Source organism: Apodemus sylvaticus, chromosome 23, assembly GCF_947179515.1.
Source record: "Apodemus sylvaticus chromosome 23, mApoSyl1.1, whole genome shotgun sequence".
In the NCBI taxonomy this organism is placed as follows: domain Eukaryota; kingdom Metazoa; phylum Chordata; class Mammalia; order Rodentia; family Muridae; genus Apodemus; species Apodemus sylvaticus.
Window position 1 is genome coordinate 17694474 of NC_067494.1, and position 22212 is coordinate 17716685.

Genomic DNA, 22212 nt, shown 5'->3' on the forward strand with positions numbered 1-22212 from the left:
TGCAGGAAATATGGGTGGGAATCAAGTAGAGAGAAAGGATTCTGGGAGAGAGCCAGGAGGGAGATTTGCCAGGAAGATGTGTTGAGACAGACATGATACCACAGGTAACCAGCATGTGGCAGAATGTAGCTAGGATAAATGAGACATTTTAAGTTATATCTAGTCAGAGAGGAGCCTAGCTATATGGCCAAGGTATTTGTAAATATATTTTGAGTCTGTGTCTTATTTCTGGGAGCAAGGGGCTGAGAGGAAGAACCAGGAAAATTTTTGCCAATGGCACTTTACCCAGAAACTCCATCCACCCACCTACCCCTACCCCCAATTACGTTAGCGTGGGTGTAGACTATTGGTCAGACATGCCTCACTTCTCTCCAGAAAAGGCCAGTATTCCTGCCGATGCTCTTTCTCCCTTTTTCCAGGTAGTACAAACTTACAATGAAATCATCTATAAACTTATTTGTATCATGGATCGCCCCCCCTTTTTTAGATTTATTTATTTTATTTATATGAGCACACTGTAGCTGTTTTCAGACACACCAGAACAGGGCATCGGATCCCACTACAGATGGTTGTGAGCCACCATGTGGTTACTGGGATTTGAACTCAGGACCTCTGAAAGAGCAGTCAGTACTCTTAACCGCTGAACCATCTCTCCAGTCCCCCATGGGTTCTTTAGAACATTGAAGAAGGTGACAGATCGTGTCTCAGAATAGTATCTTAAGACACACAGTTACTTTAAAGGGAAGAAATTACATTAACTTTATGAAAACACTGAGCAAGTGTATTGCCTGCTATCTTTTGCTGTGATAAAATAACATGACGAAGGCTTGTGATTCCAGAGGGATAACAGTCTATCCTGGCAGGAAGTCACAGCAGCCTGTGGCCGGCATGGTAGGAGGAGCAGGGAACTGAGAGATGGTAGCTTCAAGGGCAAGCTGGAAACAGTGACACACTGCAACAACTGCACGACTACAACTCTCAAAGCCAGAAGGAGTGAACTTCCCCAGCAAGGATGCACCACCTTCCCAACCATTGCCACTGTACAGCCTGGCTTTGTTTGTTACCTTGACACAAGCTAGAATGATCTGAAAGAAGGGAACCTCAAGTTTAGAAAATGCCTCCATAAGATCCAGTTGTAAGGCGTTTTCTTAAAACATGATTGGGGTGGTGCCAGCCCATTGTGGGTGGTGCCCTCTCTGGGCTGTTCCTGGGTTTTATAAGAAAGCAGGCTGAGCAAGCCAGGAGGAGCAAGCCAGTAAGCAGCACCCCTCCATGGCCTCTGCATCAGCTCCTGTCTCCAGGTGCCGGTCCTGTCCTGACTTCCTCCCATGATGGGCTGTGATGCAGAAGTGTAAGCTAAATAAACCCTTGACTCCCCAACTTGCTTTTTGGTCATGGTGTTTCATTGTAGCAATGGAAAGCCTAAGATAATAACTAACTTGGAATAAAGTGTTCAAATACTCGAGGCTATGGAGGGAACATTTCTTCTTTAGAATGTCACAGCAAGTTAGTGAAATAACATGCTGGGCTCTGTAGCCTCATCACAAATTACTCCCCAAACACAGCAGCTTACTATCTTCTGGTTTCTGTGGGTTAAGAATCTAAAACCAGCCTACCTAGGTAGTTTTGGATAGAAACTCTCACTCATTGTTTTTTTGTTTTTGTTAGATTTTTGGTTTTTTGGATTTGGTTTTTTTGAGACAGGGTTTCTCTGTATAGCCCTGGCTTTCCTGGAAAACTCACTTTGTAGACCAGGCTGGCCTCGAACTCAGAAATCTGCTTGCCTCTGGCTCCCAGAATGCTGGGATTACAGGCATGCGCCACCACCGCCGGCCTCGCTCAGTGTTAAGGAAGGAGACAAACAGTTGTTCAATCATCTGGAGGTTTGATGGAGAGAAAGCTATCAGCGGGCCTAAGTTCTCTGTCACTTTGAGCTATCCACAGACTTGCCCTGTGACAGGGCAGCTGACCTCCCCAGTACCAGTGCAAGTGTTCTATGTGCGGGCACAGAACCCACAGAATTTTATATTCTTACCTGTAAAATAGCATCTAGTCACTTCTGCAATGTTGTGTACACTGGACAGGGATACACAAGCCTGTGAGTGCAAAGAGCTGAAATGACAGGTTCTCTCTTTAGGGCTGCTGTCTAGAAAGTGACTATGATGTAGGCGTGCAAATGAGATCTAGAAGCTGATCTGGTAATAAACTCGAGGAAAGATGCTAACCTTTGGGACTGAGCATGCCTCGGTGGTTAAGGGAACTTGCTGCTCTTCCGGAGGTCCTAAGTTTGGTTCCAGCACCCACAGTGCACAACTCACAACTGCCTGTAGCTCCAGCTCCAGGGGATCTGACGCCGCCTCTGCAGGGATCCAACTCCAACCCCAGCACACACCCACAGGTGCCACATGCCTGCACAGGTAGACAGGCACAGGCAATCACACACAGGCAGACACACACAGGCAGACACACACAGGTAGACACGCACATACATATGGATGAACAAATGCTAAGCATGTGTTATTTTAAAAAGTAACCCAATTAATTCTATTTAGGACATTTTCTTTTTTGTTTTTGTTTTATTTCATGTGAGGTAGAGGAGGTCTTTCTTGGTAGCCTAGGCTAGCATGGAGCTTGTGTAGGCAAAACGAACTTTAAACCCTTGGCAATCTTCCCGGCTCATCCTCTTAAGGGCTGGAACTACAGAACTGTCCTATCAAGGCTCTCTCTCTCTATTGCCTTTTTTTTTTTTAAGGATTTACTTAAACTGGGTGGTGGTGGCACATGCCTTTAATCCTAGTACTTGGGAGGCAGAGGCAGGAGGATTTCTGAGTTCGAGGCAAGTCTGGTCTACAGAGTGAGTTCCAGGACAGCCAGGGCTATACAGAGAAACCCTGTCTCGAAAAAAAGCAAAGAAAAAAAATTATTTATTCATTATATGTAAGTACACTGTAGCTGTCTTCAGACACACCAGAAGAGGGTGTGTTGTGAGCTACCATGTGGGTGCTGGGATTTGAACTCAGGACCTTCGGGGGAGCAGTGAGTGCTCTTAACCACTGAGCCATCTCTCCAGCACCTTCTTTTGCTTTTTGATTCAGGGACCTCAGTATGTAACATATGCTAGTACTAAACTCATGATCTTCCTGCTTCAGCCTCTTAAGGGCTGAAATTGCATGTGTACACAATGAATTATTGCATTTTAAATAATTCTGATGTAGAACTGTAAATACTGTGATTATTTATTTATTAAAACATCTGGTTCCAGGCAGTGTTGGTGCACACCTTTGATCCCAGATTTGAGACACTTGCAGAAGCAAGCAGATCTGAGTTCCAGGCCAGCCTGGTCTATAGAGTGAGTTCCAAAACAGCCAGTACTACACAAAGAAATATTCTTAGAAAAAAAAAAGCCAGGCGTGGTGTTGCACACCTGTAATCCCAGCACTCGGGAGGCAGAGGCAGGCAGATTTCTGAGTTCAAGGCCAGCCTGGTCTACAGAGTGAGTTCCAGGACAGCCCAGAACTACACAGAGAAACCCTATCTCAGGAAAAAAAAAAAAAAAAAAAAAAACCCTTGCCCCCAAACCAAACACATTTTGACTTTGGGGCTGGAATGTGGCTTGCTTGGTAGGGTGCTGCCCTACTGTGTGTGGCACTTTGGGTCTGAATCCCCGCCACATAAAACTATAGTCCCAGTGCTCTGAAGGTGAAGATTGAAGTATACCTTCAAGGTCAGCTTCAACTACAAACTAGAGACTAGCCTGGGCTATATCTAAAAAGATTGTCTTCTACTTGTTAGCGTCACAAATATCACTAATATTTCCGAGTATCTCTGCCTAGAATCATAATTAAGACATGTCACAAATTTCAGCTTGTTACCCAGGATGCAACTTTGTCAACACAAACACTGATAACATGGCATGGACTTTTTAACCCTGTCCATGGACTCTGTGAGATGATGGATCACAAGATGGCTTAGGGTACAAAACCACTATGTGAAGAAAATATGTATCAACCTAATACAAGCACCTTCAATTGACTGAGCCATTATTCCACACGGATAATATATGCGTTTGTTATTATCAGACTTCCCCAATACTGTGTATATTTACTAATTGATTAGTATCTCGTCACTATTGACTTTGTTAGTAGTCCCCTCCTGTTGTGTCTATGTGTATATGTATGTTGATACAGAGTCTTGTTGTGTAGCATAAGTAGGCCTTTCACTCGATCCTCCTGCCTCAGCTTTTGCAGAGCTGGAATCACAGACATGAGTCATCAAACTTGGATTATGAAGCATGCCATGCCACCAGTAGGTAATGAGCCGGTCTTAATTTAGATCCAAGACAAATGGGAAGTAAATTATGTTTCTCCCGGCGACTTTATGTTTTTGTTGCAGTTTTTCAGTGTATGTGCCAGACAGTTGCCAGCTGGATTCCTGTAACTAAATCATAAACGACCGAAATTAAGTAGGACAAGTTTCAGGCATGTGAACGGACTTGTTTTCCAATGATGAGCATTTCCTCTTGTGGCCAACGCAGCGATCCATGCACCACTTCCGTGATCTCTTCCTGAGTGGGAACAAATGCACAGAATTTGGCTTGCTGGGGGATCTGTCAGATTGGGGGCACCTGTTAAAACAGCAACAACTCCTTTTCAGTCTTGAGGTCCCACTCCAGCGGCTGTCCATGGTGGCAGTGCCTCTTCTCTAACCTCCCTAAGCAGCTCAGCCACAGAGCCTCAGCCAGCCAGGATGGTCTTTCCATTCTAACCCAAGGATCTGATGCAGGGAAGAGGGGGTGAAAAAACCCATCAATCCCTGAGCTTCCCACAAGCCCCACCAATCATTGAACAGGACGTCCCACCAATCCCTCACTCTGGAGATCTCTGCCCCGAAAAGTTCAGCCTCCTAAGAAACCCTGTCTGAGCCTTGTCCTTTGTCCAGTTCCCTGTTGTCCACTCAGGGGCACAGAGGCAGCCACCCATGCTGGATGCATCCCTTTTCCTACTGGATCTGTCTCCCCAACAAATCTCTTTTATGAGATTTGCCGCCTAGTTAGCATGACTTTCTCACTGGAAGAAACCAAGAATCAAGGAAGGAGCTGAGCTCTGAGCTCCGCTGGGGATACCCTCCCTGGGAGCTGAGGCAACTCTTGCTGAAGATGCTTCCTCTCAGAGCCCTGTGGTTCCTGGGCTCCGTAGTCCTGGGATACTTTTCCATCGCAGCAGGAAGACATACTGCAAAGTCACACTTTTCTTTCCTGTATTAAGGGAACAGTGACACTGGCTGGTGGGAGAATTCAGTTGGCTGGGTGTGTACCTAGCATATACAAAACCCTGGGTTCAATCTCCAGTACTAAGAGGGTGTGGCAGGCGTGGCACTCAGAGCCATGTTGGTCTCCACAGTGGGTTCCAGACTAGAATGCTATACAAGAAAAGTCTCAAAAATGAATCACTGTACACACAGTACTTAAAAAAACAGTCTACAGTGGAATTAAAATATTGATGAGCCAGATACTAACACAACAAATTTTATTATTGAGGTTTTTGTTTTTTGTTTTTGTTTTTTTTAAACAGGGTCTCACTGTCAGCTCTGACTGTCCTGGAACTCACTATGTAGAGCAGGCTGGCCTCAAATTCAGAGATCACTCTGCCTCTGCCTCTGCCTCCTAAGTTCTGGGATTAAAGCTTTGTGTGGGTTTACAATTAGTTTTTTAACCTTGCTTTCAATCCTGAAAATGTTTCATCCACAAAACAAATAATAATCACATTTTCTTGGTTATCGTGTATGTAACAAAACAATGTTGAGAAATGGCTTGCACATTATTCCAGTTTTTTGGTTTGTTTGTTTGGTCGTTTTTCAAGACAGTATTTCTCTGTGTAGCCCTGGCTGTCCTAGAACTTGCTCTGAGACCAGGCAGGCCTTGAATTCACAGAGAACCCTCTGTCTCTGCCTCTTGAGAACTAAAGAACTAAAGATGTGTGACACCGCAGATCAGCCTGCTGCCCCTCAGCAGACTGTTCTCCTGGGAACACAGCCAGTCTCACCTGATTTCCCATTCCCAGCGCACTCTTAAACACTCTTAAAGTGGCTGTTTACACCACTTCCTTGAGGTGCTGGGGAATGGCTTGGCTGACCAAGTTTAGCATCTTGGACCTGAGCTCCAGTCAGCAATGCACCAGCTCCCCAGAGGAAAGCCATGAGGCTTGGGCACAATGCAGAGATAGATGCTGTCAGGCAGCTACTGGAGTTCAAGTCTGCGGTGGTGGTTGGTACAAGCGGTGTTGGTGAAAAAGTTCTCAGGATCCTAATGACTCACCACTGCTTCGTCAAAGACCATGAGCCCACTATCCAGGATTCTTACTGGAAAGCAGCAGCCCTAGACTACAGAGGAGGCTACATCCTAAATGTGCTGGATACAGCCGGCCAGGATACCAGGCGGGCTCTGCAGGACCGTGCTTGGCAGTTGGTGATGGCCTGCTGGGCGTCTTTGCTCTTGATGACCCCTCGTCGCTAGACCAGCTGCAGCAGATATGGTCCACGTGGAAGCCTCACCGCAGCCTCTGGTGCTAGTGGGCATCACGTGTGACCTGGTGAGCACTGCTGGAGATGCTCATGCTGCAGCCGCCACCACAGTCCTTGCTCCCAAGGTGGGAGTCCCCTTAGTGAAGACCTCAGCCAAGAGGCAGCAAAGTGTGGGAAGCCTTTGCCCTTGTGACCGTGAGATTCAGAGGCCCAGGAGGCTGGGGCTGCCTCAAGCAGGAAGATCAGACACCACAAAACCATCTGTAGCTGTGGCTGCTTTGTAGCCTGAGGATCTTAGTTAAGCCAATTAACCCTTGTCTCCTGTTAAGGTGACAGTTCTCTTGTCATAAGATTCCCCCACCCACCCACCCACCAAGTAAGTTTCCACGGACATTTTTTTTTTATTGTCATTTGGTGATGAGTGTCCCTTTTTGGCTGTGTTCTGTGAAACTCTATGCAAAATTAAATAAACGTTCTCAGCATTCAAAGCTAAAAAAAAAAAAAAAAAAAAAAAAAGATGTGTGACACCACCACCTGGCTATGTGTGCCCTTTAATTTCAGTAATTTTCACTTTTAACTATTTTCAAGGCTATAGATGAGTTCATAATTTTCTGATTATTCTGTTAAGATGACTTTTTTCCACTTTTATATTTAATCCCATGGTTCATGGAGTTTTTCTTTGCTTGTTTTTCGTCTTTTATTTCTTCTTTAAGTAATACCAAAGGATTATGAATTAATTGGGGAAGTTGTCCACATTTTAACTTACATTGAAAATTTGTCTTAATTTAAGAAAAAACATAAACTGAAGCACACCCCTGGTTTGTTTCCTTCCCTGGCTAACCTACTATTTGCTGTTTAGGTCAGGCTGGCTTTGAGTTCATGGAAGTGTGCCTGAGGCAGGATACACTGTGCCTCTCTAGAACAGAGGTGATGGAATGTACCGCCATGCTCAGAGATGTCATAAGAATAAAGAGCGCGGCCCTAGACCTTACCACACACTTTCACTTCTTGTGCACCCTTCTGCAAATCCGTGTGTCTCCTACCACCGTGACCTAGATCTGGGAGCTGGTTTTCCCGACCCAGAATTAAGTAGCTGTAATGGGGTTTGTGTAGACTTTAACCTTCCTTCCTCCAGCTAGTTCTTGCTGCCTCAGCCAGGGGCGCGTGCTCGGGCAGTCCTGCTTCTCTCCCACCCTTTGTTCTGGGAGTTACCCTCATCCCTGCAAGCTAGATTTTGAGTTTCTTTCTTTCTTTTTTCTTTCTTTCTTTTTTTTAAAGATTTATTTATTTTTATGTATGAGTACACTGTTGCTGTCTTCAGACACACCAGGAGAGGGCATCAGATCTCATTACAGATTGCTGTGAGCCACCATGTGGTTGGTGGGAATTTCACTCAGGACCTCTGGAAGAGCAGTCAGTGCTCTTAACCTCTGAGCCATCTCTCCAGTCCCGATTTTGAGTTTCAAAAGCAGACATGTTTGTTTTGTTTTCTAACCCTCTTGTGATAGCTAGTCTTGGTTGTCAACTTGACTACATCTGGACTTAAATTAAAAACGGAGGGCACAGCACTGAGGAACTGCTTAGTTTGACGTAGGAAGATCCACTTCTAACCCAAATCTTGAGGTAGGAATACACATGCCTTTAAATCGGGTCATACCTTCTTCTGGAAGCCTTGATAAGGACTCGGAAGAGGGAAGCTTTTGCTCGTTGCCTGCTTTCTTTGCTTTGCTGGCAAGCCCGGTCCTTCCCTGTCATTACAGCCCACTCCTTCAGGATTCCAGCATCTACTGAAGACCAGCTGAGACATCCAGCCTTGTGGACTGACCAAGTTCTGGATTCTGGGACTTTCTGTTCATAGCCAGTCATTGCTGAACTAGGCGGACCACAGCCTGTAAGCCATTCTAATAAATTACTATATATATAAATATATATAAATAAAAATATATATTCCAAATACATGGGGATATATGTATACATGACTGTACATACTGACACATAGATTCATTTAAAAAGTTCTGCTACTCTAGCTAACCTTAGTGCATGTCTAACACACAGATGACAGGTCTTAGTAAATCACTGGTTCTCGAGTGTTTATGATAACCCCTATAGATTTTGTCTCTAAGTGTGTGGAGAGAGATTGACACACACACATTTCTATGCTGGGGAGTGAATCTAGGGCCTAGAACATGTTAGGCATGTGCTCTACCACTGAGTCATATTCCTAGCCTGGTGACCTTTTATGTTTTGTTTTTTTTTTTTTCGAGACAGGGTTTCTCTGTGTAGCCCTGGTTGTCCTGGAACTCACTCTGTAGACCAGGCAGGCCTCGAACTCAGAAATCTGCCTGCCTCTGCCTCCCAAGTGCTGGGATTAAAGGCGTGTGCCACCGGCCCTGGTGGCCTTTTTTAAATTATAGGATTATTCTCATAAGGTCAATCTTGAGGTGTATCATATTCTAAGAAAAATTATTAGGTTTTGTTAGTATTTGTGGTCACTTCATGGGCTAGGCTGAAAAATTTTAGAGACAGGGTCTCATGGAACTCAGGTTATCTACAATCTTGTGTAGTTGGTATACAGACACTAAAAACAAAAATTCACTAACTGATTAGTTATAAAACATTACTGCAAAATTCTTTGGTATAGTAGTAAGGTTGGCAACTTTACAATCAATATTTCTCCTTGGAAATTTTTCTATTTTTAGGAAATTCCCAAATTTCCATTTGGATCTTTCCACTTATGATAATTTATTGTGGCATTTCAGATTTTGAAAAATCAAATAAAATGAATATCTATTAAACAAGAACCTTGAACCTCAAAGGAATCTAGTTCATCCTTTATTTCTTTAAAAAAAATCATTCACTTGGCCTTGTTGGACATCAAAGGGAGGAGAGGCCCTTGGTCCTGGAAAGGCTTGATGCTGCAGTGTGGGGGAATGCTGGAACAGGGAAGTGGTAGAGGGCTGATTGGGGAACAGGGAGAGGGGAGATGGATTATGAGAGTTTTGGGGACAGGGAACCAAGAAAGGGGACATTTGAAATGTAAATAAAGAATATATCTAATAAAAAAAAAAGTAAAAAAAAAAAAAAAAACAAAAGAACTACTTGTGCAGTTCTGGCACAAATGATATGGGAGTAACTAATCCCCTTTTAATTGGAACTAAGGTCCACCCCATGATGTGGAACCTATATCTGACTGTTAAAGTTTCTAAAAACCTGAAACTAGACAAGTCATAAGTCTTGGCAGAAAAAAAAAATCACTTATTTGCATAAGTCTTTCTCTCCCCGCACCACTCTGTATCATGAATGCACTAACTCATCCTACTAAATCTCTAAACACAGGTGAAGAGCATCTTCCCAAAGCACTCTTGGGGACAGACATGTGGCAGCGAGCCTGCCTGTCCCTGGCAAGGCTCTTGCTTTCTTGCGTCTAGGGTCTCCCGAGAGCTCTGGGTAGATTCTTTTGAGACACAGTCTCACCTTGTACTCAGGCTGTCTCCCAAGTGCTGAGATTAAAGGTGTGGGCCACCACACCTTCGAGAAAAGATGACACTTAGCAAAGTTATAGCGGTGCACACCTGTGATCCCAAGTCAGGCACCTGGAGCAGGAAGATCGCGAACTGGCTCTGAACAAGCCCCAACTACACCAAAATCCTTTGTCCAAATAGGGACGGTGGCGGGGGTATTTTAAACCTTAATCAGAATAAATGAAAGGAGCCTCTCCATTGGATGCCACCTGCCCAGCCTGAGTCCCGGGTGTGGCCTGGGTGCTTATGATGCCCATTAAAAGGCTTTGAAGCTGTGGTTAACTAAGTTACCAAAGCATAGAGATACTTGCAATAAAAGGCAAATGGAGAACCTTGCCTTCATTCTGCTCAGAGTCAGGCTTCCCACAGACCCTGCCACTTGGTAGATAGTGCTAACTGATGTAACTGCTATAAAAGAAGACTTGGTGACAGAGTGTGAGCTGGGTTGGATGTCTCACACATGCAGTTTTGTTATCGTTGCTTGGCTACAGAAGAATATAGTGGAACCGTGAGAACACACTGCGGTGTGTGCTCCCTTCTCTTTGAGAACGATGGACCCCAGGCCTGGGGTGTGGGGCACGCCAGTGGTTGTTCTGTTCCTTGGATTTTCATTTCATTCCACTTGGTTCTCTCCTTGTACCTATTTGTACAGCTGCCCTAGCCTCGGCCCTCAGTCCAACCCCGGCCCCTTCTCCAGCTCTGGACACAGCACCATCGTCCACCGTGAGTGCCAGTGTTGTTCCTAAGACTTCTGCAGGCACCACCGACCCCGAAGAGGCTAGGAGGCTGCTGGCTGAGAAGAGGCGCCTGGCCAGAGAGCAAAGGGAGAAGAAGGAGAGGGAGAGGAAGGAGAAGGAGGAGCTGGAGAGGTAAATCTCCCTCAGGCTGGCCCTGCCGCCTGAGAAGGCCTGGAGCCTGGCCCCTCCCGCTCCCCTCCAGCATGTGGAGAGTACAGTCCTTTGCCATCCTTGGTTTACTGATGTTGAATATGGAGCCCAGGGCTTGTCTGTGCCAGGCAAACACTCTGTCATCTGAGCCACATCCCCAGAACTATGTTTAAAATCAAATTTTCTTCTGAATAAATAGCAACATATCAACGCGGATAGGAAAATGTTTAGGGGTTGGGGGAAGTTCTAGCTAATCAAGTAGTCACATCCATTTTAAGTAGCCTTTTCTGTTCTCTGAATGCTCTGAGCAGGTATATACAGACACACACACACACACACATACATACACACACACACACACTGATCCATATGTGCAGATACTGAACACACAAGCATGTCTTATGAAGAGGCTGCACATATGCCTATGGTTTCTTCTTTTATAACGCCTTCTGCTGCCTGCATGTGCCTGTAGCCTAGGTGGTGTTCCCTATGACCGGCTGACTGGGGGCAGAAAGACTGGGGCCTGATTACTGATGGCTCTGCACGTTATGCAGGCACCACCCAGAAGTGGGCAGCTGCAGCCTTACAGGGGACAACTCTGAAAGACACTGGTAAGGGGCCCTCTTCACAGTGGGAGGAACTTCAGGTAGGACACATTTTGTTAGAAGGGGAAATGGCCAGTTAGTTTCTCAACTAGTTACTGTCTCATGAGCAGTAGCCCACTGGACTAGCCGGAGGGTGAGGGCCTTGGAAAAAGCATGACTGGAGAATTGGTTAGAAAGATATCCAGGGAAGAGAAGTGTGTTGTGTCCCCTGTAAACGCTCATCAAAGGTTACTTCAGCTGAGGAGGAGTTCAGCAATCAAGCAGACAGCAGTCTGTTCTGTGGATAGTCAGTTGTTTTCTGAGCTGCAGCTGCTGTGGTGCACCAGAACTGCCAACAGCAGAAACTAGGTGCTGAGCCCCAGATATGGCGCTATTCCCTGGGGTGACCGTGACATGACTATATCGGACCACTTCCCTCGTGGAAAGGACAACACTTTGTCCTTCCTGGAGTAGAGACTTATTCTGGCTAAGGACCCGCCTTTCCTGCACATAAGGTTTCTTCTGCCAAAAGCACCATCCGAGGAAGAGAAAGAATGAGAATATGAATTTCCAATACCCAGTAATGAAAAAGGAGTTAAATAAAACCCTTCGTGGGCAGGGCAAGCACAGAGCACCGGACTGCACCCCAGCACTGGCCCGCACCCCAGCACAGGCTGGTCCCTTCTTACCAGGGTCAGGTGGCTTTGCAGATGTCCCCTCTTCCACTGTGACCTCCTCCACCTTCACTAATGGCGCCCTGCCCTTTATTGGGGGCTCTCTGGCTACTTTCTTCTTGTGGTCTTTTTTTCTCAGGCTCCGCCTTCCCTTCTCTCTTGCCAGGGCAGATGTTGCCAGGAGCCTAGGAGTGGGCCTGAGCTGAAGGAGCTTTGCCTGAGCCGGGCGGCAGGGAGGATGCGGGCTGGGGAGCACCGGGCAGGGGAGGCATGGACTTGGAAGAGAGCCTGGGCCGGAGGACAAGGACAATGGGCAGCTCAGGATTGGCCTCTGGGGGCCACTGCTCAAAACACCACAGCCATGGGCATGGACAGACAGACAGACAGACAGACAGTGTTCTGGTTACAGCCTGTTATAACACTCTGACCTAAAGCAATGTAGAGGAGGAATCAGCTCATTTGGCTTATGCTTGGCACGAGTCTGTCTGTGAGGAAAGCCAGGGTAGCAACTCAAGAAGCCCCCGCCCCCAAGCTGCACCCACTGAGGAATGTGCTTGCCTCACAGGCTCACTCACTGGCTCATGCATTGCTAGCCTTCATAGACAGCAAGCACTGCCTGCAGCTGCCTGGGCTCTGTTACACAGTTAACAGCCAAGACGGTCCCTCACAGACAGGCCCACATTCCAGTCAGATTGAGACAGTCCCTCAGTCCCTCAACTGCGACACTCCCATCTCAGGTCCCGGACTGTCCAGTTGTCCAGTTGGTAGTTAGCACTAACTGTGATGATGTGCTGAACCTGGGCCTGGTAAGGCTAGTGTTAGCAGTTGTTCCTGACAGATCTGGGGACCCTCAGGCCTGCTGGGGGCCACCCTCTTGGCCATGCACACCCTTCAGTCCACAAGGAGCTTATATGGCCCGACTTCCTCCTGACCTGATACAGACATTATTAATCTCATTTTCAAAGGTTGTTTTGGTTCTGGAGAGATGGCTTAGCAGTTAAGAGCACTGACTGTTCCTCCAGAGGCCCTGAGCTAGACTCTGCAGGCACCAAGCATACATGTAGAGCCTGAATATGGGGATATTCAGGCAAAATTCCCTACACATGGTATTTTGTGTTAGATTTCTTATTCAGGTGTAATTACTTAACATTCATGGTAATTGCTAAAAATAATCTATGTTCAGATATTCAAGTCTCCCCCTTTAAAAATGAACTGTAGACTCTCTGGAAAAGCAAGTCACCCCCCAAATATCATTGGTTGATCGCTGCTTCTGACAAAAATGAAGCCATAGGGGGTTGGGGCGCAGAGCAGCAAAGGTTCCATAGCCATGGTAGACTGTGGCTTCCTCCGGGGCTTTGACCTGTTGCCCTTGCCAGACCTGGCCTCTCTTCAAAGAAGTGCCTTCCTTCTTGTCTTTTCCCAGACAAAAGATAGAGGAGTTGTCCCGAAGGGTGGCTGAGGAGCAAAGTCGCCTGGAAGAAGAAGCCCGCAGGCTGGAAGCAGAGCAGGCTCGAGAGAAGGAGGAACTGGGGCTGAGGCTGGTGGAGGAGCAGGAGCAGTTGGAGAGGGAGGAGGTGGAGTGCCTGCAGAAGCAGGTGTGCACCCTGCCCCAGCCCAGCTGGGGCTGTGCCCAGATGAATGGGGTGCAGAGTGGGTGTGGGCTGCCCCAGCCAGGGGCCCTTTGCACAGGAGCAGGGTGCAGTGCCCAAGCTGGCAGCCACTCCACCGGGGTTTGCTCCCAGATGGTCAGGGCTGCTAAGCAGAAGAGGGGTTTTCAAAGGTGGGCGGTTGCTGAGTAAGGTGTGGGGATCAGGGTTGCCAGACCGGGCATCAGCAGTGGTAGTGATCTGTTTCCAGAAAGAAGAGGAAGCCATAGTCCTGGAGGAGGCAGAGAGGGCTTGGCAGGAAAGGGAGAAGCATTTCCAGAAAGAAGAGCAGGAGCGCCTGGAGTGGAAGAAGGTAGGGCCTGGGCCAGGGTCGGAACCACAACCACATGGTTCTGCCTCCTTCCTGGGTCTCCAGTTGCCTGAAGCTGAGAACAAAAGGTCAGGAACAAAATGTCCTACCCTTGCTCAAGAAATGGCCCTCGGTATTAATTCCAAGAAAGCCGCCAGAATTTCCTCCTTCCCCAAAGCAAGTTGTCCTACCACAGCAGTTAAAATGGTTCCAACCTCTATTAATAACTCCAATTAGGACGAAGAACAGTGAATTATACTTTCTCCAGGTTTTAATAATCTGCTACTGTTTTGTTTATCGCTGGCATGTGCCAGGCTGGGGTGCTTTGTGTATCTCATCGGCCTTCTGTGTGCTTTTTTGCAGCGACTTGAAGAGATTATGAGAAGAACCAGGAGGATGGAGGCAGCCAATAAGGTGCTGGCAGGGCCTTTCTAGCACTCTTCTGTTGTGGGAGGCAGGGCCCTCAGGCTGGCCTCACTGACCTTGACCTTGATCATATAATGCCTGCCTATTTCCCAAGGGCTGGGGACTGCTGGCCTGGGCCCTGCTGGCTCTGACTTTATTTCCTTTCCAGTCACCTCCCCACTTAGCGATCAAACCTTGTCCCTCACAGGTACTCCAGTGAGCACTCTACCACTAGGAACGTCCCTTTAAAATTCTTATATTGGTTTCTTTCTCTTTTTAGAAAACCACTGAGCAAAGAAATGGTGACGTAGCCAAAGGAGTTCTCGCTGGAGAGACAGGTACTTCTGTCAGCGCTCATGTGTATGTGTGTGCCCACAGAGGCCAGGAGAGGATGTCAGATCTCCTGGAGTTAGTTCCAGCTGGCTGCAAACTGCCTGGTGTGGCTGATTGTAAGGGCTGAGCCATCTCTCCAGCCCCTAAGGCAATGGTTTGCAGCCTGAGGGTCACACTCCCTTAGGGGGTCATATAGCTGATATTTACATCATGATTCATAACAGTAGCAAAATTACAGTTATGAAGCAGCAAAAATATTTTTGGTTGAGATGGATGGCCACAGCATGAGGAACTGTATGAAAGGGTTGCAGCGTTAGGAAGGCCGAGAGCCCCTGGTCTAATGGGTGACTTTAAATGTACACAACTTGATAGGATTTTGTCTGTTTGGGGATTTTGTTTAAACTAGTTTAAACTGTCTCATTCTGTAGTTTCTGTACAGTCTAGATCTGGATTCTCAGTGCACCTGAAGAAAATCTCGAACTCCTTGTCTTCCTTCCTCAGACTCCCAATTGCTAGTGTTACTGGGCCTGCATTACTACCCCCCAGATGAAATTTACATGTCCATTACTTGTATTTATGACAAGTCTTAGAATAAAAGATTTAAACATCATCTCTCTTAATCCTGACTTCAAGAGAGAGGTACACTTTAAAACATGCTGATTTCATCATAACTTGTTATTCAACTTGTAACTGTGGTCTTTGGGCAAGTTACTGTTTCTTGGAAATCTTAAAACAAAAGTAGCTTAAATAAAAATGCAATCAGCCTTCGTTTCTGTAGTCCCATCTAGGATCAGTTTCATCTCTGTGTGAGGGTCTTGGACAGTGGCAATCTCGTGCTTGGTCACTGATGCACTAGTTGCTCTGTCCAGAGAGCATTCCTGTGTTAACCCTGTCACCAAAGATCTGCTTTGCTTTGTTTTGCTCAGAATTGAATCTCCAGCCATCCCAGAGCGCCAGCTCCCCCAGCCCCACTGCGTAACGTGGTGTTTCCAAGACCATTACTGCCAACACAGGCAGTCAAGGATTATCTGACATTTTAAGATAGCCCACCCTAGGTTTGAGTCAGATGTCAATAGGGTTGCCTTAAGCTGGACTCCTAATGCTGAGTAACAAATTAGGTGGTAAAGCAAGGGACACACACTGTGGACCTCCATTTGTGCGGTCACATCCTTCTAAGTGTGACTGAATTCAACTGAGTTTGTGAAGCGTGGCTTCCTCTTCTATGGTGATTTGCTTTGAATCCTTCAGTAAAAGTGTTCCGTGTCAGCCAGTCAAGTCAGTCAGCCACTTCATCAGTTGGTTTGATTTCAGTATTTATGTCCAGAACTAACTTAGTACAAACAAAAGCAATAGTAACAGTTATTTCTGCCCTTCAGTGAAAACTTTGCTTGTGTTAACGCATTTAGTAGCCTGTCAGGCAGGTCCTGTTATCCAGGAAGGATTAGGGTTTCCCTTGCCCAGGGTCCCACAGGCGGTGAGTTGTACCGTCAGGTGAGAGATCCAGGTTCTGGTCCTAGAGGATGGTTTGATGGCGGCATGTTAGTAAAGGTTTGCTCCCCTTGTGTATGCAGAGGTGTCTGCACTGCCACAGATGAACTCTCCAGGAAACAGAGAGTCTGCAGAGAGCCCACGAGGAGTCGCTTCACAGCTGTCCAAAGGAACCACAGAGAGGTGAGCTCAGCAACTGAGGCCTTTTTCACTGAGGGAGGATGTGTGTGTGTGTGTGTGTGTGTGTGTGTGTGTGTATGTGTGTGTGTGCGCGCGCACGTGTGAGTGTGCGTGCACGTGCGTGTGTGTATTAGAAAGTGCCATGTTCACCCCACCCAGGTAGAATGCCAGAGTTTAACAGGAAGGTTTATTTTTCTCCTTAATTTTTTGTAGAACTTGTATCTCTAAAAAAGGGGAGTCCCTTTTTCTTTACTCCTCATGGTGAGATCTGAGTGCGTTGTAAGGACAATAACCAACAGCTGTCCGACCTCACCGGTGCAGGCTGGCCACCCTGGCATCTTGGAAATCTAAAGCAGAATTAAAAATGCAAGGCCATGTGGGCCACAGTGAGAGCTCAAAGCAGAACGGTCTGTGGAGAACAGAGATGGAGAGGAAGGGGAAGGGGGTCCCGTTCATCCTGTACCAAGAGTGCTTCGAATGCCACAGTTTCTGATGTACAGAAAAGTTGGGTACAGTAACCCCAGGACTTAAGGAAACTGAGGCAGGAGATTGTTGGAGATCTGAGACTGGTCAGCACCATGTAGCGAGACTGATTAAACCCAACACAGATAGGATGGTTGGTTCGTGACTGATTCCAGCACATAGGAGACTAAAGAAGTTGGGTTTGAGGCCAGCCTGGGCTACAGAGTGAGACCCACCCACCCCCAACTCTACAACAAGGAAAAACACGTGAAACACAAACAAGAAAAGTAGATCACGGTGGCACACACTTGTAATCCCAGAACTTGGAATATTTAGACAGGGGTATCTGATATTCAAGGTTACCCTGCCTCTGCCTCACCTCTAGGTTGAGACCCTGTCTTCATGCAGGGACAATGGGAACTAATTTGCATCTTCACCAGCCATGTATAAGGATTCAACCCCCACCCCCATCCCCCCTAGCCCCCCACCCCACCCCGTCCCCAACCCACTGCATCCCTGCCAGGATCTTCAAGCCCCGAGCCCTCTCCTCACCCATATTCTTTCTGCATAACAGATTCCCCATGAAAAGCATAGAGAATTTTATGGGCATCAGGTTCTCAGACTGGTTGACCTGTAACTCACTGTGTAGACCAGGCTAGCCTCATTTGCAGAGATTCCCCTGCCTCTGCCTCCTAAATGCTAGCACTGTAGGTATCTACCACCATGCCCAGACTCACATAGAGTTGAAAAAGGGTGGGACCAGTAAAATGGTCAGCAGGTAGAAGTGAGGGTCACCAATCCTGATGACGTGAGTATATAATCCAGCCAAGATTGGAAGGTTCCTATGTCCCTGGATTCTGATGGTCTCATTTAAGCCTGGTGGTGTTGGGACAGATGTGAGGTTCTCCTCACCTCTGATCCTATGATCCTAGATGTGTTAGAGAACCTGAAAGTGTCACGTCCTCTGGATGTTTGTTATGGGACTGGCTGCAGAGTTTGTATCCAAGGTAAACTAGCCCAGACTGGAAGGCTACACGGCCTTACTTTTTTTTTTTTTTTTTTTTTTTTTGGATTTTTTTTTTATTATTATTGAGTATCTTCTTCATTTACATTGCCAACAGTAAAACATTTCCCAATTTCTCTCCTCCCAAAAGTGTCCCTCCCCAAATATTCCCAAACCCTCCTCCAATCCCCTGCATCCATATATGTGCCACTCTACCCAACACACTCCCACCCCTCCACCACACCCATCGATTTCCCTTTGTTGGGGCCTCTATTGAGCCTTTACTTACATACAACTAGTTGTTAAAATATTGAGTGGTTTAGCCAGGCTAGCATTGTAATTTTTTGACAAAGTTAATAAACGTCACAGCCCTTCAAACCCAATCCACATCATGGAGGTCACATATATGAGTTCTATAATGAGATTAATGAGTTATATAATTAGGAGATGCCTGAGGTATTTCCTTGCATGAAGAAAGAATTGAATGCTAGGAAGGACAGAATCCATGGAGACAGTAAAAGTAGCACCTGTATTCCTATAGGATAGTTGATACCTAAGTCTAGAATTCTTTTGAGAGGGTTCTGCTTTAGGTATTTTATAGGGCCCCTGTGTCCTCCCTTCCCTTATGGTTTTAGCTCCCACAATGAGTCTCATAATGTCTTCTGGGAATAAGAAAGCTTATATAAGGAAGCCTGCTCTCACTTTTCTAGTCTACCTATGTCCATCTAAATTGCCTCCATGCCCCATCTCAGAGATTGACACTAAGTGTTGTCAGGAAAGTGGGTGATGACCCCCCAGATGCTTCATTCTGTGAGGGGGCATAATCCAGGGAATTGTCAGTCCAAGAGAGTGGGGACTCCCATGAGGAGTTCTGGAACTGCTCCTATTTTGACAGGCAGTATATATCTGAGGCTCCATTTAAAGGGCCATCGGTAGAAGTAGAAGGGCAGAAGGGAGAGAGAGAATACTAGAGGCCACTGCATAAAAAACTAAATAGGTGACTGTTTTCTGAAATGTTGCGTGTAGTAGCACCTGAAGCAAGGCTGGTCTGGAGAGTGATGAACCCAGGATCTTCTTTCAGACACTTTGGTAGCTCTTGGGCTGACCAGACACACACTGAGGTCTTTTTCACATGACTTCTAAAGAGAGAGAAAGAAAATCAATTTAACCTAAGACTCAAATGACAGTTAAAACTAGGGGGATTATCTCTCTTGGTTACAGGTCGATAATGCAGTGCTGAGTTGTATCAAGGATGTGACATTCTATGTCTGGGCAGCATTTTTCTTATCAAGAAGAAAATGACTAATGAGAAATGGTTGTCTGAACAACATCTCATATGGTCTTAAACCTAATGTCTAGGGAGTACGGTACCTTAAACTGTTCAAGAAATATGCTTATTATTTCATTTTTTGTTTGAGACCATACAGGTGGACAGCATTAGCTATACTTATTTATCTTGATTTGGCAAGGCCAGGAGAAGATATGGTCCTTGGGGGTTACTTGAACATGAGAGCATCTAAGCTTCCTTCTACAACCATGCTCATTCTATGTGAGGATAATTCTAAGGCCATGCTTAGCCATGTCTTTACTTTAAACATAAAGGAAAGATCTAAGAAGGGTCCTGTAAAGACAGACATTCCTCTTTGTAGAGTGGACTGTGGTTTGAGTGCACTAGGTGGACACTCTATGGCCTCCCTGTACAAAGAAAAGGTGATTCCTCACAGTTAAATAACACTTTTCAAGAGATACCTGTGGGGCATACATGACCTTAGATGCCAAGGAGGAATATATTGTCCTATTTAACGAAATTTGATTTTATTTGATTTGATGGTTTTCTGGTTCTACACTTCTGGAATAAGAAAGTATTGTACTTGTGTTTAATTGTATGAGCGTCCACATCCCACACTATCTAGATAGCACTAGATATAAGTCACTGTACTTCAAGAACCTAATCATGAACTGTCCACATGCAAAACATTAGTAAAAATAGATAAAGCAAATTATGAAAATGTACCTGAACCATACCTTGTACTTCTTGTCATCTTGGGGTGCCCTCTGTCTTTTGGGGTCACGCCTTCCTCTGACTAGTTGTGTCAGGTGACATGCAGCAGCACAGGGTCCAGAGGCATGCGCCAATTCTCTTCTTCCATTTGGCCCAGGCCCTAGGCTGCGGGCATCTTGGAGTGAAAGGTCTCTTTCTTTCTGGGTCACTTGATTGCTTTTGGCAAGATGGCCATTTTTATTATATTAATCTGGCCAAATCACAAGCATGGGAGATTTTTCCATCTTCTGAGGGCTTCTTCGATTTAATTCTTCTGAGACTTAAAGTTCTTGTTATAGGGATCTTTCACTTGTTTGGTTAGAATCACTCCAAGATATTTTATATAGTTTGTGACTATCTTGAATGGTGTCATTTACCTAATTTCGTTCTCAGCCTGTTTATCCTTTGAGTACAGGAAGGCTACTGATTTGATTGAGTTAATTTTATATCCAGCTACTTTGCTGAAGTTGTTTATCAGCTGTAGGAGTTCTCTGGTGAAGTTTTTGGGCTTACTTAAGTATCCTAGCATTTCATCAGCAAATAGTGATAGCTTGATTTCTTCTGTTCCAATTTGTATTCCTTTGAACTCCTTTGGTTGTCTAAATGCTCTGACTAGAACTTCAAGTACTATATTGAATAGACAGGGAGAGAGAGGGCAGCCTTGTCTAATCCCTGATTTTAGTGGGATTGCTTCAAGTTTCTGTCCATTTACTTTGATGTTGGCTGCTTGTTTGCTGTATATTGCTTTTATTATGCTTAGTTATGGACCTTGAATTCCTCTTTTTTCCAAGACTTTTAACATGAAGGGATGCTGAATTTTGTCAAATGTGTTTTCAGCATCTAATGAAATGACCTCGGGGTTTTTTCATTTCAGTTTATTTATGTAGTGGATTACATTGATGGATTTCCATGTATTGAACCATCCCTCTCTCCCTGGGAAGAAGCTTACTCCAGAGTGTTTAATGATCTTTTTGATGCATTCTTGAATTAGTTTGGCACCAATTGTATTGAGTATTTTTGCATGGGTTTTCATAGGGGAAACTCATCTGAAGTTCTCTTTCTTTGCTGGATCTTTGTGTGGTTTTGGTATCAGCGCAATTGTGGCTTCATAGAACAAGTTGAGTAGTGTTCCTTCTGTTTCTATTTTGCACGGTAGTTTCAAGAGTATTGTTATTAGGTTTTCTTCATAGGTCTGATAGACTTCTACACTAAAACCTTCTGGTCCTGGGCTTTTTATGGTTTGGAGATTTCAATGACTGCTTCTATTTCTTTAGGGATAATGGGTCTGTTTAGATGGTTTACATGATCCTAAATTAATTTTGGTGTTTGATATCTCCCAAGAAATTTGTGTTTCCTCCAGATTTTCCAGTTGTGTAGGCTTTTGTATTAGACTATGACAATTTTTCGAATTTCCTCAGTTTCTCTTGTAATATCTCCCTTTTTGCTTCTGATTTGTTAATGTGGATACTGACTCTGTGCCCTCTGGATAGTCTGGCTAAGGGTTTATCTATCTTGTTGATGTTTTCAAAGAACCAACTCCTGGTTTTGTTGATTGTATAGTTCTTTTTTTTTTTTTTCTAATTGGTTGGTTTCGGACCTGAGTTTATTTTCTGCCATGTACTGCTCTTGGGTGTATTTGCTGGCCTTTGTTCTAGAGCTTTCAGATGTGCTATTAAATTGCTAGTGTATGCTCTCCCCAGTTTCTTTCTGGAGGCACTCAGAGCTATGAGTTTTCCTCTTAGCACTGATACCATTATATCCCATAAGTTTGAGTATGTTGTACCTTTATTTTCTTTAAATTCTGAAAAGTCTTTAATTTCTTTTTTCATCCTTGACTAAGTAATCATTGAGTAGAGTGTTGTTCAGCTTTTTTTTTTTTTTTTAAATTGGGGATCTCTGTTATTTTGTTGCTATTTAAGTCCAGTTTTAATTGCTTAATTCAGACCATATAGATTCAATAGGAGGCATGGGATTATTTAAATCTTCTTATATTTTTGAGGTCTAGTTTTGTGATAGTTATACAGTCAGTATTGGAGAAGGTACCATAAGATGGAGAGGAGAATGTATTTTCTTTTGATTTAACATGAAATGTTTTATAAATACCTGTTAAATCCATTTGGTCCATAGCTTCTGTTAGTTTCACAGTGTCTCTGTTTATT

At 45.2% G+C, this 22212-nt stretch overlaps 1 protein-coding gene and 1 pseudogene across 1 annotated transcript in view; both read left to right on the forward strand.

Annotated features, from left to right (window-relative positions):
• Positions 1-22212, forward strand: part of LOC127673531 (ensconsin-like) — a 242188-nt gene that overhangs the window by 26368 nt on the left and 193608 nt on the right. The window contains 5 exon segments of the mRNA XM_052169198.1: positions 10693-10909; positions 13609-13780; positions 14043-14144; positions 14505-14555; positions 14827-14884. Coding sequence (XP_052025158.1) covers positions 10693-10909; positions 13609-13780; positions 14043-14144; positions 14505-14555; positions 14827-14884 — 600 coding nt within the window.
• LOC127674129 (GTPase ERas-like) lies at positions 6118-6808 on the forward strand (annotated as a pseudogene).